General features: G+C 38.9%; 2 protein-coding genes across 9 annotated transcripts in view; one reads left to right on the top strand and one right to left on the bottom strand.

Moving 5' to 3' along the window:
- Positions 1-591: 591 nt before the first annotated feature.
- LOC103467568 (ninjurin-1) lies at positions 592-11,774 on the bottom strand. Its single transcript, XM_008414073.2, is given in 4 exon segments — positions 592-2,137; positions 6,216-6,305; positions 6,308-6,452; positions 11,713-11,774. Coding segments are annotated over 4 exon segments (417 nt in total). The 5' UTR covers positions 11,752-11,774; the 3' UTR covers positions 592-1,994.
- A 1,073-nt stretch (positions 11,775-12,847) lies between these two features.
- LOC103467567 (serine/threonine-protein kinase WNK2) overlaps positions 12,848-17,028 on the top strand; it is a 49,091-nt gene continuing 44,910 nt past the window's right edge. For 5 of the 8 annotated variants that reach the window (XM_008414065.2, XM_008414072.2, XM_017305711.1 and 2 more), the window contains exons 1-2: positions 12,850-13,432; positions 13,764-14,577. In XM_008414065.2, coding sequence (XP_008412287.1) covers positions 13,948-14,577 — 630 coding nt within the window. In that variant the 5' untranslated portion in view covers positions 12,850-13,432; positions 13,764-13,947. Of the gene's footprint in view, positions 13,433-13,763; positions 14,578-17,028 lie in introns of all 8 variants that reach the window. The other 3 variants (XM_017305712.1, XM_017305710.1, XM_017305714.1) reach the window with 3 other exon arrangements.

Raw genomic sequence — 17,028 nt, forward strand, 5'->3', positions numbered from 1 at the left:
TTCCATAAAACTGCAAAACAGCTGAAACACTGAGCTCCTTTAAATCAAGCTCTAAAAACCCACCTGTTTAGAGCTTATTTTGAAACCTAATCATGAAACATTAATCAATAATCTGATGGGCAAAATGCACATCAGATTAAAATGACTGTGTGTTCTACGATTTTGTATTTTTGTGTTTTTATGATGTAAAGCACTTTGAAATACCTTGTTGCTGAAAGGTGCTATACAAATAAAATTTGATTGATTGATTGATTGCCTGTTGCCTTGCAGCAAGAAGGTTCTGGGTTCGATTCCCGGCCCCGGTCTTTCTGCATGGAGTTTGCATGTTCTCCCTGTGCATGCGTGGGTTTTCTCTGGGTACTCCGGTTTCCTCCCACAGTCCAAAAACATGACCGTCAGGTTAATTAGCCTCTCCAAATTGTCCCTAGGTGTGAGTGTGTGTGTGCATGGTTGTGTGTCTCTGTGTTGCCCTGCGACAGACTGGCGACCTGTCCAGGGTGTACCCTGCCTCTCGCCCAGAACGTTAGCTGGAGATAGGCACCAGCAACCCTCCTGACCCCACTAAGGGACAAGGGAGTAAAGAAAATGGATGATTGATTGATTGATTGATTGAAAATGGCATAAAAATGGAATAGTAGAGACAGAGGGCTGCCTCTAAATTTTTCAGCTTCTCTTCAAATCAACAGATAGATGCTGACACTTGGACGTAGTTTAGTGTTTGAAGAGAAAAATGACACCATAAATAAATTGAAATTGTTTTTGGAAATATTAAGACCCCCACTAGGAAACCAGTCAATTTAAACAGGTGTTATTTGGTCTGATAAGACGTGTGGTCAAATAAACTACCAGACCTTTAGAAGAAGTATACTTTTTGGGCCAAATAATGTCTTAAAGTGTAACATGTAATCAAATATTCAACAATGTTTGTATCTGTTTATAAAGTGTCCGCCTTGTGCTCCATAAAGAAAATCAACAACACATAATCATTGCACTCAACAGCTGAAAGATTCCAATCCAAAAATACTTTATCGATCCCAAAGGGAAATTAAATAACATGAAAGTCATTTGATTAACGAGCTATGTACAAGAAAAACTGTGCATAACTATTATTCAGATAATGATGTAGAAAATATGCAAAATTGATTATTCCTCTCTGTTTCAGTCTCCGCAGTGCATAAAATGGACTCTGACTTGGTCACTTATTGTGCTGTTGGTGACATAGATGAAACAACCTAATTAGAGCCTCCACTTTAACAAGCAGTTCTGCTGGGGTCTGATTCGTGTTGACTGTGACTCACCAGCTGCTGCCGGCCCAGAGAACCACACACACACAGTCCATCTTTGATCACAGCAGATGGATTCTGGGTAAAGCCAAATATTTGTTTCGACTGAATATTTTGGCCAAATGACTGTTGGACAACAACATAATGATGAAGGTGAGTCTGAACTTTGATGCATATCAGACACACTCTGCACAGATGTCTTTATTTTATTGATCGTACTTCTGGATCTGAGCCATAAGCTCAATTAAAATTGAAATCTGTTCAGTTTTTGGGGTTTGAGAGGGTTCATCGGCTCTGCGTGGGTCACTGCAGGACAGGTGGGGAGACAGACAGAGCACAGTCACATGTGCCTTACTGTTGTTGTGTTCACTTTTCTGTTTGTCCACCAGCAACAAATATGTTGTTGATGCACCAGCCCACCTTTGCCACCATGGTCGTTTCTGTTTGGTTCGCTGTTCTCTCGCTGTGCTTGCAGCAGGGCAGGACAATGATTTTCTGGTAAACGACCAGAGGCTGAATTTTGTTTTGGTTTGTTGGTGGAAACTTCCACAGCAGTCTGGAGGGATTGGTATGTATTTAGGTCAGGTAGACTGGTGGAAGTTAGTTCAGAGGAGCAGAAGACCAAAAATATGCTGACAGTTTGGGTGTAATGACCATACAGGCTTAACGTGACAATAATGTGATCAAACAAACATACTTATGTGTTCTTGGTCAGCTGCTGTGGTTTGGTTGATGGACTCCCAGGGCAGTGATAAAGATGTTGACAACCACGATGATAAAAACCAGGCCAGTGGCCAGGTTCTCCATTAAGTTGAGCCTCCAGTGTTTTTGCTCATCGTCGAGGTTCCATCGTACTGCAGACAAAGTCAGGACACAGAAACACTCACAAGCTACTTATTCAGGGAGTAAAGCCAAGTCATTAGGAGAATTTACTGTAAGTCATTAATAAATGTATGCTTCTGTTTTAGCACTCTACGGACTTTCTTTCTTTAAATGACAACAAAATGATTAATGATTAAAGTTTTACTTACATCTGAGAAAAATAACATCGTCTCTGAGCTAAAACAAAAATAATATGTCTAACTTGACTTTTATGTAAGTTATATATCACTTCTTGTTTCAGTTTTTGCTGCTTATCTCACCTGAAGGACCTCGCAAATGTATTTGCGAGGTCCTTCAGGTGTACAAATGTATTTGTAACATTGAAATTTGTCAAAATGTTACAAAATGTAACGTCATTTTGTAATATTGCATAGCATTTATGCATGGCATTCAGCTCTATGATTAGCAACATTTGCTATCAGAATTGTGTTATCCTCAGCAAATATATGTGCTGGATATGTTCTATGAATTTGTACATCATAAGAAACAGTCAAAAAAGAACACCTTCTTTTAACTGTCAGGTGATATGCAAAACAATCTGCAATTTATCAGGTCTGCAATAGGCTTTAAAGACAGATGGACAACGAAACATGACAAAGTTTATTATGCATTTAGCAATACGATTTTAAAAACTTGCTCTAAGTGCAGAAGGTGTGATAGAAAAGCTAAATACAGGTTATGATTCAACAGCTTGCAGAACCACTTTTACCAGTAAGAACTTGAATTGTCTCCAGCAGGATCTTATCTGTGTCTTACATCGGCAGGGAGGAATTCTGGCCCCCTCGTCTTCAGAAAGTTACTTTAGTTCAGTAGAGAAATTGGTTTGTGCACAGTTTTAGTCATTTTAATTTGGACACACTGATTCTATTGTTTTACAGACATAGTTTGATTCAACTTCATCAGTCTGACTGACGCCCTCACATTTGATTCTAGTGGCACTAAGATGAGTTGAGGATTGGCTCAATGAGAACAAAGTGCTTAAGGAAAAAGGCCACTATTACTGTGCTTAGGAGTGAGATGTGCTTTCAGAGCCTTGCAGCAGAATCCAAACTCTTTAAACTTTTCTATTTTGTCATGTCACAACAACTTTATTGCATGATATTAATAATATTAAATCATCAAACTCAGTTGCTGAATCCACCTCTCTGTGTTTGGGTCCACACCATAACAACCACAAATTATGACAGCAGTCAGTTCTGATCATCTAGGGATAGATTTTTTTTTTATCCATTCTTCTTTGCAACATGGTAGATGGTTTCTCACTTGGGTAATGACCCTCCTTACATTTAATATCTATGCACAAATTCAAGTATGTAACAAACATTTTGTGAAAGATTCAGGAGCCTTTGCAAAACATTGTTTTTGTCACTAAAGTTAGCAGGTGACTCTTTTGGTCAAAGAAAATTCCTCCAGAATTGTTCTGGGTTGATAAGATGAAAACGTGTAAACCTTAAATATGGTATTTTATGAGGAGGAAAAAAACACAATTCTTTAAAAAAAAAAAAGGGAATGATACGTCACATTTTGGTATACAAGTTTCAAGTGCTAGTATGGACCAAATAACTTGTGATGTACCCTACCAGATAAAATCTAGCTCTTGATGAAGGCTGCATTACACCTTAAGTGACTGTAAATGTGATGTTCGCAATGCAGCTATTGAGATACTCTTTGTACATGTAGCAGAGGCAGAACCGTGGAACCAATTATGTCAATCGTGCAAATAAAACAAGATTCACTTTTATGATGCACAGGCAGAACAATGCAGAGGAAGAACAGAAACCGGCTATGGGAAGCTTGCATTTCCTATCTCACAAATATTCTTTCATGGTTGTTTTTGAGGACCTTGAATGAGCCTGTAAAACTTAAACTATGTTACAATGACGTAGCAGCATTGTTATCTTTCTCCTCACAGGGAAAGATAACAGGCTTGTGAATAATGCTGAAATTAATGAGAAATGAATCTGCCCATAGATAAAGACGGAGTGAGCATGCATTTGTAATATGTTACTGACCGTCAAAGGTCAAGCGGTGCACAAACCCTGCTTGACTGTGTTCTGTCTGATGCAACTGGGAGGAGGCAGACAGGGGCTGTGGGAGCGGTATGTAGGCCACTCATATCATGCACCGCTGGCTCTATTAGTCTGGCTTTACACATGGGTAAAAGAGGGGAAGGATGGAAAGGGAAGGCATGCCAGGGTTCAGAATAGTTAAGGTAAAGGAAAAAGAAAAGAAATAAAAAAAGATCTGAATGGGCAAAGCATAAGGATCAAAGCATCAAAAAACATCTGATAATTCTCATGTGCCAACATTTTTCCCCATTTAGACTTCAGTTTTACGATATAGATCAACAGTTTCTGTCACTCTAAATATTGAGCAAATTCTAAACCTAAAAATAAAGTATAGTGTCTGAGGTTCGCAGAAATTCAATAAAAGAGTCAACTGCATCTGCCCTACTACTATTTTTAGGTCATCACAGACTCAGAGGGAGGAAGATAAAGTAGTTTTTCTTATATGGAAAATGACAGCATGCCTCCCTTTATGAGCTCATTCTGGTGGAGCTGAGGTGATTCAGTGTGACCTCACGAAAGTTCATCAACCTGCAGTTTGATTTGGTGGAGCCTGTCAAGTCTAACCTGTAATCCAATGACTTTTCTTTATTTTATCTAGCCTATAAATGCCAACTATTGAGTTGTGGTTGTTAAAAGCAAACAATGCCAAAATACCTCAATGAATGTCTCTTACAGGTGCATATCAACTGTGTTAAGTAAGTAAAATTGCAAAGGCAATTTATCTTAGTAATTCAGAAGTATATATATATATATACATCAATATTTCGACGCATATTGATGAATATGAGTCGTCGCTAATGAAAATTCCTAAGATTCCTTCTCAGAAAATTAGGTTGTGGCAAAAGATGAAAAAATTACTCTTTTTCATTAGACTTTACAAAATGATGGAAAACTGGCTTAACACTTGTACAGTTTGTCATTCACACCCTTCACAAGGAGGGTAAGCCACAAAGGTCAAGTCTAATGAAGGTGACCAATCACAGATTGATTTATCCAAGCATATTAAAAGTATGTTAGGTTGAAGGAAGAAGTGCAATTAAGGAATCAACACTGACATCTGGGATAATAGCCACCTCGAAACGATTGTGAAGCAATGCCCATTAGCATTTAGAGGAGATTTCAAAGCAGGCAACTCCAGATGAAGTCAGTTCTTCAAGAAGAGCCATAGAACATGGGTGGTCGCTGACTACATGCCCTTGGTGTTGGTTGTTTAAAAGCAAATTACGGATATGTATTTTTGATGTGCATCATAGCATTAAGTGAACTAAAATGAGGAACTTTTAGAGCACTTCTTGCTTTTCTCTAGAAAATAGCCTTTTGCAGATGCTGATTTGATTTCATAGCAGGAGTGGTTCATGTCCTGGTAAAACGGTAAAGTACTGATCCCAGCTGTGCTCCTCCGCACTGAAATTTCCCCCAAACTCTCAAATGGTCTTTGCTTCACAATCCTTTCAAGGATTGGCACTTTTATTAAATTATATGCGATGTCCTAACTCTTGCAGCAAATGAAAACCTAAATTTTCTCCTTCACTATCATCAAAATTAACAGTAATAAATACCTGAAATATCTGATTGTGGTTAATTAATCTATATAATAAATGTTTTCTATGCAGATGATAGTGTATGCTATGTTTTCTTATGGTAAATTCTGTTGATTTCAGCTCATTTCCACACAATTATTGACACATTTTAACACATATCCCAAAAGGAACAGAAGCGACCTCGCTCCTTTGACTCCCACATTTGCTGACAGACTAAAAACCTTGTGAACCCTGACTTGGTTACCATGGTCACGACAAAAGACTGGTTGCTAATGGGTTATTTGTCAGTCACTGTGGACTTGATGTTGATGCGGGGCAAAAACCAGTAAAATAATAGGCATTGATTTTGCTGAGGTGTACAATAAAGACCATATAAAGCGGAGGAATGTAGAAAAAACAAAAACACCTCCGAAAAGCTCAGGCTTTATCTGTTTTCTTACCTGTGAAGATTAATAGGATCCCAACCGTGACTTGCAGACAAAGAGATATGGTGATTAGGGTGACGACGGGGGTGTAAAAGGTACTTTTTGCCCCTGCTCCATCACGGCTTTCAGCTGGGAGGCGTTGGCCATCAGTAGAGCCAAATCCAGCATGCTCTCAGCTGCACTCTTCTTATTGGCATAGTGGTTCATGTTCAGGAGGGGTGGTCCACCGGGCTGAGCATCAGGACGGGTGACCTAATAATGAAACCAAAGCAGAAATGACTTGGATATGACGAATCTGAAAAGAATGCGTGGAAATGAACGGAAAAGCAAACTTTGATGTTTTGCTCAATCAACAGAGGAAAACTGCGCGGCGATGGGACAAGCAGTAATGCTGCGCTTCCTGGGCATGGACGTCAGGGGATCTTGTTGCTGTTCTGAACTAATTGGAAAAACAAGCAGCCATTATTGAAGAGTGACTCTTAAAAACAGAGCCATTAGTGTAGCAAGAAGGGTAAATCTTGTTCACAAGCAGTTTAAGCATCCGAGGATTTAAAAAAATCAGTTCTACTTCAACATTTCTCCATTTCTCTATCTTATTTTCTTTCTTTCTTTCTTTCTTTCTTTCTTTCTTTCTTTCTTTCTTTCTTTCTTTCTTTCTTTCTTTCTTTCTTTCTTTCTTTCTTTCTTTCTTTNTCTTTCTTTCTTTCTTTCTTTCTTTCTTTCTTTCTTTCTTTCTTTCTTTCTTTCTTTCTTTCTTTCTTTCTTTCTTTCTTTCTTTCTTTCTTTCTCTTTCTTTCTTTCTTTCTTTCGATCTCTATTTTTTTCCTGTTTCTGTTACCCTGAGTTGAACTATTCTGTTCCGTAATCTGTTGACTTTACAAATCAAAGCAATGATGACTGACTGTCCTGTGCCTCTAATTAAGATGGTAGCGTGAAGACACATACTGACCTTTCAGTCATAAACCACTCTAACTGAATATAATTACAGAGTTAAGAGTCTGGACTGAATAAAACATGGAACTATATTTTAAGGAAAATACATAATTTTAAATATTTTAGTTGTACTTAATACAAAGGAGAAAAATTGTGGTATTAAACAAAACTTTTTATGCCATAATAAATATATACAGTGCCACAATAACCACTTCACAATTTGTCCCATATTAACCACAAACGTAATTGTGAGCATTTTGTGTGACTCTCCAACAGAAATTGGTGCAAAATTGTTGAGTGACAGGAAAACAATACTTGCATGTTGAAACACCTTTAATAAATAAAATCAGAGATCATCTATCTCAGCTGACTAGTTTATAATACCTCAAGCTTTGCTATGAATATCTCAAAGAGCACTGATCAGGCCACCCCCTGAAAATGGCAAGAGCAGAGAGTTGATTGGAAGATGGATGGAGTTGAATGTAGGACAAAGGTGGGCGAAAACCCTGGGGTTCACCTTCCAGCAGGACAACCACCCTGAACATACAAACAGAGATATAGAGTCAAAGTCCAGATCTGAATCCAATTAAGAATCTGAGGCAGGACTAAAAGATTCCTGAAGATCTAATCTGATTTAGTTTGACCTATTTTGAAAAAAACAGAATGGGTGAGAGGCTTACGCAGAAAGACTTGCAGCTGTAAATACAGCAAAATGCCACACTTTTTCCAAATACCTGTTCTTAAAAAACCCCCAAAGCAAACATGTATCATCTTCCCTCCACTTCATGATAACTCACTATTTTATTTAGCTGTATCATATTAAATATAATAATAAATATAAATAATAAATATATATAAATATATAATATATATATAAATATAATATTCTGATATTTGCGGTTTCTGTGTGACAAATGATGTGAAAAGGTTTATGGGGTATGAATACTTCTGCTAGGCCCTCATCCTCTCTATGAATGATCAGCATGTATCCTGAGATATGTTAAGTTTCCACTGAATTGATTCTTGTGTGGGCAGTGATTATGTAACAGATGATTAGCTTGCCTTTTGTTGTGAGTCCACTCCATCCTAGTGGACTTTGCACTCCAAAGAAGAAAATGTACTGAGTCGGCAGGCCTGGATTAGCTTGTTTATTAGCTGAAAGCTCAAAAATTATCTTCCTTCTTAAAACAGTAAAAATGAAGCAGAGTTTCTTGAAAAATTTCCAGTAAGATCCTCTGTTTGCTGACATATAGCTGACCCCAATCCAACCACTCTGCAGATTGGAGATTCAACACTTTCAAGGCACAGGCCTTTCAGTAATTAGCAGCCTCTTCCGGACCGCCAAACCACCCGCATTCTTTTTTCCCATAACAAACCCCTGCAGCTGCAGAATGATCATCTTGTCAGAGATTAGCCAAACCACTGCACTGGAACAACTATCTTCCCTCTGCTCCAAGGACAAAGAGACAAGAAGAGCAGCACCCTCTAATTTGCCACAGATCAGGCTACAGCTGAATAACAGTGCCTTCCAGATATTCACAATAATCAGCTTGCACTGGTTGAGTTGATGTCTGAGTGGAGACTACAAACTAAGAGGTGGTTGGATTTTTGGAGCTGGAGAAAACATCGTGCTACATTTGCGATCAAGTTTTACCCTGGTCCTTAAATAGGCCATCAAGTTTTTATTGCTTTATCCTTCAAACCATCACATCACCCACAGAATGTTTCCCTGCATTCAACTGGAAACAGTGGGAGGCAGTGTGGAGTGCTTGTTACTGTGAATTTAGGGCAAATGCCACAAACGGCTTGCTGTCGTGACGCGTCAGGGTCAGCCATTCTGCTCTAAAACACTGACACAGGTTTTTCAAAGACAGGGCTTTATCCCAGAGTCAACAGACCACTGGTTGATAATACCTGTTGTGAGACCAGAGCTAAGAAAACATGGAGCCAATGTGTCTAAAAGCACAGTAGCAAAGGGGTTTTTTTCTCAGAAAATACAAATAAAGCCACGTCCCTGTTACCATTCTCTTTTTGTTTTACATTTGAACGTTAAAGACCGAGAGAGAGGCATGTTCTCACGAGCTGTTAGTCGTAGGGGTTTTTTTTCTTTCTCAAAACAGCATTTAAAGATTCTAACTAACTGAAACCATATTGTGATGAAGGCAGTTTGACATTGCATTGAATAAGCATTTCATATTTTGTAATAGTACCCTATCTGTTTTATATTTTTTTCTGTTTTATATTTCTTTTGACAGTCCCAAGACCGTCAAAGGTTGGCCCTCAATAAGGACAGCAAGCCCAAATGTACAATGAAAAACTTCATCTTCATGTGTGTATGTATGGCCCAGTCAAAGTCTACTCAAAACTTTGTTGCTTGACAACACTCTCTAAACTTATGTTTTCATAGAAGAATGGGCAAAAACCTAAACTCCACATGTACAGAGTCGTGCGGCAATAATTTGACACCTTTATCTAAAAAAAAGAGAGAAAATATGCATTGTTTTCCTTCTACTTCACTTTGATACAATACTTTGTGTTGTTCTAACCCCTAATATCCAACATAAAGAAACTGAAGTTTCACTTCTGATTAAATTAAGCTGCGTAAAGTCATAAATCTGAAACTGAGACAATAATTCAGAGTGCACAATAGTGGGGAAGGTTGAAGCATTTAAATTCCAGAAACTGAGCCCAAACCCTAAATTTAATGAAACAACTTCTTCTTTGTTTGTTGAGATCCCACCCAGGTTTTGGCTGACTTCCCCTCAATAGAGCTGAACTCACAAACTTACACACTTGATCCCAAACTTTTTTTTACCTTTTCCCATGTTGTCACACAGATTAACACGGTCTGACCTAAATACCTGCATGTCGAACTCTCAGAAACTATATGCTTCAGGTATTACTTTGTACCACTAAGCTGTGCTTGACGTGCAAGAACAATATCCATCACTTTAGACACTGTAAGACCCCTGAATTTATTATTTAGTTAATTCAACCAGCTGCTGAAAGACCAAATTAACCTAACTGTTCTGTTGTGTCTTCCCCTCACTTTTCCCTCATGCATAAGCACTTCTTTGGTTTCCATCCATCATGTTGCGTCAGCAGCCCTCTCTTTTCACTCACCTCAAGCTCTGGCCTGTCTCCAGAAGAAGATCGACCCAGCTGTAAATCTAATTTCCATGATTCTCTGTAGAGCTTTTATTTTTACAGCCTCGCACAGAGCAAAGCAAACATGGCCTTCTCAAAATGTGACCCATCCAGCTACTGTTAGAGTAAAATATGAACTTATTCCAGAGGATGCATGAAATAAAAAAAATAAAAAAAGCATTTGGGGGCGATAAGACAAAAGCCTTTGTGTCTGCTTGCTCTGACTCAGAATGTGATTGGTATTAGATTTCAGTGCAAAACAGTCCCGGATATTAAAAGCCTGTGGAAAGTCCGCATGTAGGATCTCCGCCCCAGAAAACAGCCACGGATTTGTTCTTTCTTTCTAGATCAATGCGGGTGGGAGACACTTTATAAATGAGATCAGTTGTTCATTTTCTCGAGCGCAAGGGTATTACATTTTTGCATCTGCTGGCTGAGCTCTGACAGACAGACGGAAGTATCTCTGGCAACCAGGGTCTTCCTCCTGCCTTGTTCCTCAATCAAAAGTGCACAGAGCAACACACACACACACACGCACACACGCACACACACAAACACACACGCAGACACACATCCATATGAAATTAAATTGACCCACAGAGATTGAGTCTGCAGAGATGGCATAGAGAAGTCTGTTTCCCTGCCTTGTCAAATTGGATGCAGCTTTGGACTTCAGCGCATTGTTATTACTTGTCAAATGGACGCTTTAATTGCCTTATAAACCATAAGGCTAATAAACATTTTGTTAGATGCACAGTTTTACTACCACGTCCAAGTGTGGCTGGAGGAATCACGGCCTTTTAAAGTGAGTGTGTGAGCCTTTTTTATGTGTGCATTTAGGTCAATGAAGTGGTAACAAAGCAGGGTGCTCATTATTTATAAGGTCACTTAGTGTCGCAATGACCATGAATGTCACCTGAGCTATCACGCTTGCAGATCTCAGGTGAATTGCTTCAGGGATGGACTCATGTGGGGACATGAGTCCATATACGCCATTGCATACGTACGTCACGGTTATATACTGTAGCTTGCAGAACGTTGGCTAATATAGAGAAAGGAACAAAGTATATTCAAATAACAGAGGCCACATGTAGCGGATACCTTTTCATTGCAATCTAATAATAGAAGGCAAAAGAAGAAAAACTATGGTTAAAAAGGTGAACTGACAATCTTGCTTGCATTAAGCAAGATTGCATACTGCTGCAATTACTTTAGCCCCATTTCCTCACAATCTAAGCATTGGTTCAGTTCTTTTATATATTTTATTATTTTATGCGTCATTAAATCTACAGAGTCTAACATTGCTTTTGTCTTTATTTTGCAATTGTGCAGTTTGCAAGAAAGACCAATACTTATGTACAGCCTGAAAACGAAGCTCAGTGCAGGATAATCTGGGATCTTTTCTTATGAAAAATGATTTCAGATATCTTACCTCGGCTCCACTTCCCCTGCTGCTGTTGTCGTTCATCATGTTCCAGCGAGCAAGCTGCTGCAAACTGAACTGTAAACTATCCTGTTAAAAGAGAGGAGAGGACCGTACCTGTAACCATATCCTTGGCAGGGCAAACAGCTGCACATTTAGTTTTACTGATATAGTGACACAGCATCGTAAATTTGTGTAAATACACCCTCTACAATAGTCTGTCTCTATGATGGGGGTAGGAAATATTTCACAACTATTAGCCTTTTGCAACAAACCTTTGTGAGGATATTATAATCAGACCTGCCTACAAAACGGGCTAACTATTATGTTAGAAGCATAAGAAACTTGTGCTAAAACCACACAAAATGTTATTTTTCAATGGTCAATGATATAGGTTAATAAAAAAAAAACATCAAGTACAATGCTTTGGAAAGTATTTACATCCCTACCAGTAGGTGGACTCTTTTTACTAAGTCTTCAGATGGCATTGGTAAGATTAGATCTTTATAGAAGAAACGAGATCTATTATTTTTGACATACAGTTGCCTGAGGTTTGTGCCATTTGTTTTTCTTGATTCCCAATTGCTGCCCCAATTTAGTTGCAAAAGTATATAAGCAAGAAAAAGATATGGGAATTTAAAAGTTGCTTGATGTCACTGCATACACATGTGAGTTGAAACCTGGCTTTAACTTTATTAATTCTGCTTTTCAACAAAGCAAGGAAACAAACAGGACAACTGACTATCACGTGTGGTGCTATAAGTTGATAAATTATAGTGAGCTTGATGAGTTTACAAAACGTCTGTCTAGAAGCTTTTAATTACATCTATTGTCATTAAATTCACATTTTACTGCTTTTTTTATGTCTGAACTTTCACGCTGTCCTTTAACAAACAAAATCAGTAGTTTTTGACTGTTTTTTTGTGCTTACTTTCTGTCTCTATAGAGCTTAATTCGCTTTTATACGAATGAGATAGGCTTGCATCGCGTTATAGTTAGTATTTCAAATTCAAAATGAATTTCACTGTCTCCCAGCCAACCAGTCGTTGTCCTTTCTCGTCAAATTTGTGTCTGTCTCTGCTGGAAGGTGCAACAATGTGATGAGTCGGCTGTCTCTGTGGTAGTCCCAGCGTGCTGCGTGATTGGACCGTTCCTGCGGTCGTTACTAGGGGCGTGGAGCCAAGCAAAGTGAATGGGAAACACATTTTTACTGCCTCAGCAGCGCTTGAACCCAACGTTGAACAGAGGCGATGACAAGGGAATACAGTTGCGTGCTGAAATTACCTGCCGGGGAGATTACAGAAGAGCTGAAAAAAATCCCGTGGCGTGAACCGAGCTGTGTGTTAATTCACCCACAGCCTCAGCGTGCAGCAGCTACAGACAAACAGTCGGTCGGTGAGCTCTCCAAATATTAAAGGATGCGAGGACTTGTCATTTGATAAATACATCACATTCGTCATTTTTCCACCCTCGGCAGTGGGGAGGGAATGTGCTGCCCGGACTGAATCTGGATTTGCTGGTGTTTCGGTGTGACTCCCGTGCGTGAAAATGGGCTTAATATTGAGATAGGGCGTTCAGAAAGTCCACCCTCTTCTCGCCGTGGACAGTCGGCTAACGTTAGCGAGGTTTTTCTAACTGCGGACCTGACAGGTTCGGTTCGGACTGTTGTGTAAGGTGTAGTACCGGTGCTGTGTTCGCCTTTCAGCGTTTTCTTTTTCTTCTTAAAGAGGTAAGCTATTTAGTTTTCGTGTACATATTTGCTTGTGTCGGTTCAAGGGGTTCATATGATGCGTGGGGTGAGTATATTCAGCGCGTGTAAACGGTTAGCTTGGTTAAACTTAAGTTGTAGCTTGCTAGTTTTGCTGCACCTGAACGAAGATGGCCTCTGCAAACAATATGGTTTTGTTTAAATAATTTGCTTATATTTGAATCAGACCTGCAGACTTTGTCTCGAGTTTTTTTTAAAGGTAAAATGCAGGAGATGGCTTAATTTTTTTTAGTTGGTTTAAATATATTTTTTTGTATTTTTACTTTACTAAGTGTCAGTATTTCTTTTGCAGCTCTTTATCTGATGAAATCTCGCCTGTGTCATCCATCCCAGCGCTGTTTAGGGCCTCTGCTGACAAACTGCGTCACCGGGTGGGCGCTGCAGGTATTCATCTGCAAAAAAAGATCTGCATTTGGAAATTGAAGCCATGCCTGGAAGAACCTGGAAACCAAAGTGACTGAACTTTTTAAGTCACCATGGAGCCGGAGGCTAGCTGTGGGACTCTCCAAGAGCCTAAACATTCATCTGTACCCAATTCTCAATGTAATCTCGCCATAAATATGCATGGGCCCATGGGTGATGCAAATGTGAATCTTGTGGACTCTCTAGTGAGAGGAGGAAGTGATCCTTCTTCTGTTTACCAGAGGAATGGGCATCAGAGATTCATCAGGAGAAGTCTGTGGTTTTCAGACACGGATGAGCAATCCTACGAAGCCCCCGAAACTGAAAACCGGAGCAAAATCCTGAACATAAACTTGAGATCAATTGTGGACAGGACACGAGGGACTAGCTGTGGGGTTCAAGAGAGCTCCAGCACTGAAAGCCAGTGTGGGCAAAAAGACAGCGCAACAGAGAGCACCAGTGCGGATGAGGACAAGGAGAGAGTTGGACATCCTTTGAATGTTACTTGCAGCGAAGGTGGTAAAGTTGCTACTAAGGCGGTGAGTGAGGAAAATGAAGAGGAAGCAGAGATGAAAGCGGTCTCCACATCTCCAGGAGGAAGGTTCCTTAAATTTGACATAGAGCTCGGGAGAGGGTCTTTCAAAACGGTCTACAAAGGCCTGGATACCGACACCTGGGTGGAGGTGGCCTGGTGTGAGCTGCAGGTAAAGGAACACAAATGTTCCATTTCATTCATATGTTCTGTATGTCTTGTTAAGAATGTAAAAAATAAAAAAAAAACAGGTCTTTATTTTTAGAAAGTTTTATTTTTTCTATATTTGAACATTTTACAGGTCTTTACAGGTTTCAGCAGTCTAGAAAAGTTGAATCAAGTATTTTCCTGAACTGGTTAAGTTTGGTTTAAAAAAAAAAGGAAAATATTCAAATATGATCCATCAATTCCAGTATGAAAATGTTCATGATTTTGATGGTTTTGAAATATTTATTTCTCTGTCTTTTGTGGCAGTTTTCCCCTATAGAATGGCACCTCCATTTATCCATTAAATCATCTTCTAAATCTTATTAGGTTTAAACATGTGATGTGCTTATAGACTGGAAGTGGTGGGATTTTTGAAAAAATTATTTTATACGTTTAATGATTTGGAAAAACAAATCGGACTGCTTTTTTTACAGTATAATTTGATCAGAGATGACAGAGCGAAAAATTCTTAATTGTTTATCCACTTTATTTGTTATTTTCTTTGTTCATCATACTAAGCAGAACTACATTAAAGATGCATTAAAAATAAATATGTCTTTAGGGAGAACTAAAAGAGAATCTTAAATGTTTTTAAAAACTATAGGTTAATGTGTTTTGAATATTCACTTAAGACTTTTATGTTCTTCATTTATACAAATGGGGGAAAATCTCCAGCTTAATGCTTTACAAAGGTATTAACTAATTATTTCCGTCCTTTGGAGACTGTAACAGGGATTATCTCTCTCTCCCTCAATCTCCCAGGAGGCTTACTGGGGACTGTAGTAGGCACGACTGACCCCTTAAAGAAAGCAAACCTGTACAGGGTTTGTTTTCTACAATCTCACAAAATTGCTGACGATTAATTCAAATCATATTCCACCAACCTTCATTTTTGGCTGTTACAGTTTTTCAAGGTAACTCTGTGACACCACAGAGCGGTTACTGAACTGGACAGTGCTGGTCTTGCATGTTGTGACTGGTTCTATGCCCCTAAATCCCTCCCTCTGTGCAACAGGAGGTGGATAGACACGCAGCAGCTGAGGTGCGCTGTGGCCTGCTGGGAACTGTGCAGCAGCTAGTGGCCTCAGCGCTGTGACTGAGGAGATAAAACATGCTACAGCAGCAGCAGCTACAAGGGAGCGTGCAAGCCAAACCTGTTGTGTGTGACTGCATTGCTGCGATGCGCTGTGGCATTTGATCTTTCAGCGGGACTCTAAAGATAGGAATGAGTAACGTAGCATCATGCTGACTGAATTTGAGTGTCTCTGTGTCTTCCTGAAGCTGACAAGCAGAGCAGCTGTTGGGTTCACTTGTTGATACAAAGTTGAACAGGAAGCAGTTTGCTGCTTTTTCCCCTTTTGACATATTTACTAACAGACACTCAGGAGTAGATGTCCAGTTTTAAAAAAGTACTGTGGTCTTTACACCTGCCACATGTTTTGCATAGTTGCCTAGTGCCTATTTTGCTTGATAACTGTCTTTTGCATTTGTATGAGCTTCTTCTAACTAACAGAAAATAAACTGTCATAATACAATTTTCAGTTTCAACTTTTACAGCAACCAACTCCACCAACTGTTTTTACAATTATTTTTTTTTTTACATTGTTTGATATCGACACTAGCTATTTCTTATATACCAGGTAGTATTTTTGTAGTTATTGCACGAGCAACTAAAATTTGAAAGATATTTTATAAACCTCTATTTTCTTCCGTTACTTTGTAGATCATTAGTCTAGATTGAAACTTTGCTTTTGAGATTTTACTTGGAAGGGAAACCGAAGTCTAAAACAAGGCCTTTGTGTTATGTAACTCTGGTTGGTAAATTTGAACTTCCTGACAGTTTTTGATAAGTGGTTTAGTTGGCAATTTTTCTTTTTGGTGTTGTGAGAGAGATGGATACGTTTTAGGCTGATGAGGAAATTATGACCGTCAAAATGACCATCACATCTTCCTTAAATCTACGATGTATCTCCAGATACAACAGCCAACCATTTATAAGTTGAAAGAAATTTGTCTTGGATGTAGTCATTGAGTCTAAGATAATCTCTGAAATTTATTTTATTCAAATTTTATACACATTTTTATAGTTTTTTTTTTTTCTAACAAAAACTACATAAGAAAAATCTATGGAAAGAATGGATTTGAAAATATAGAAATGTTCTAAAAGATGCACTGTCGGACTGTTTACTGTTGGTTTTTTGACTTTGCTTAATTTGGATTGGATCAGATTTTTTTTTCCACAGTAAACCCACTCAGTTGGTAAAATCAGAAGCAGAGTTTACGCATTAAATTACAAAGAAAATACTTGAATCACAGCTTGAGATGCTGTCAAATCACACGACCTATATGAGAGATTGCATGCAGAGATTGCATAACCAGAACTCCTGTTGTGTGGGGTCTCTTCTTTTTGGAGTAA

The sequence above is a fragment of the Poecilia reticulata genome, linkage group LG7 (assembly GCF_000633615.1).
Source record: "Poecilia reticulata strain Guanapo linkage group LG7, Guppy_female_1.0+MT, whole genome shotgun sequence".
In the NCBI taxonomy this organism is placed as follows: Eukaryota; Metazoa; Chordata; class Actinopteri; order Cyprinodontiformes; family Poeciliidae; genus Poecilia; species Poecilia reticulata.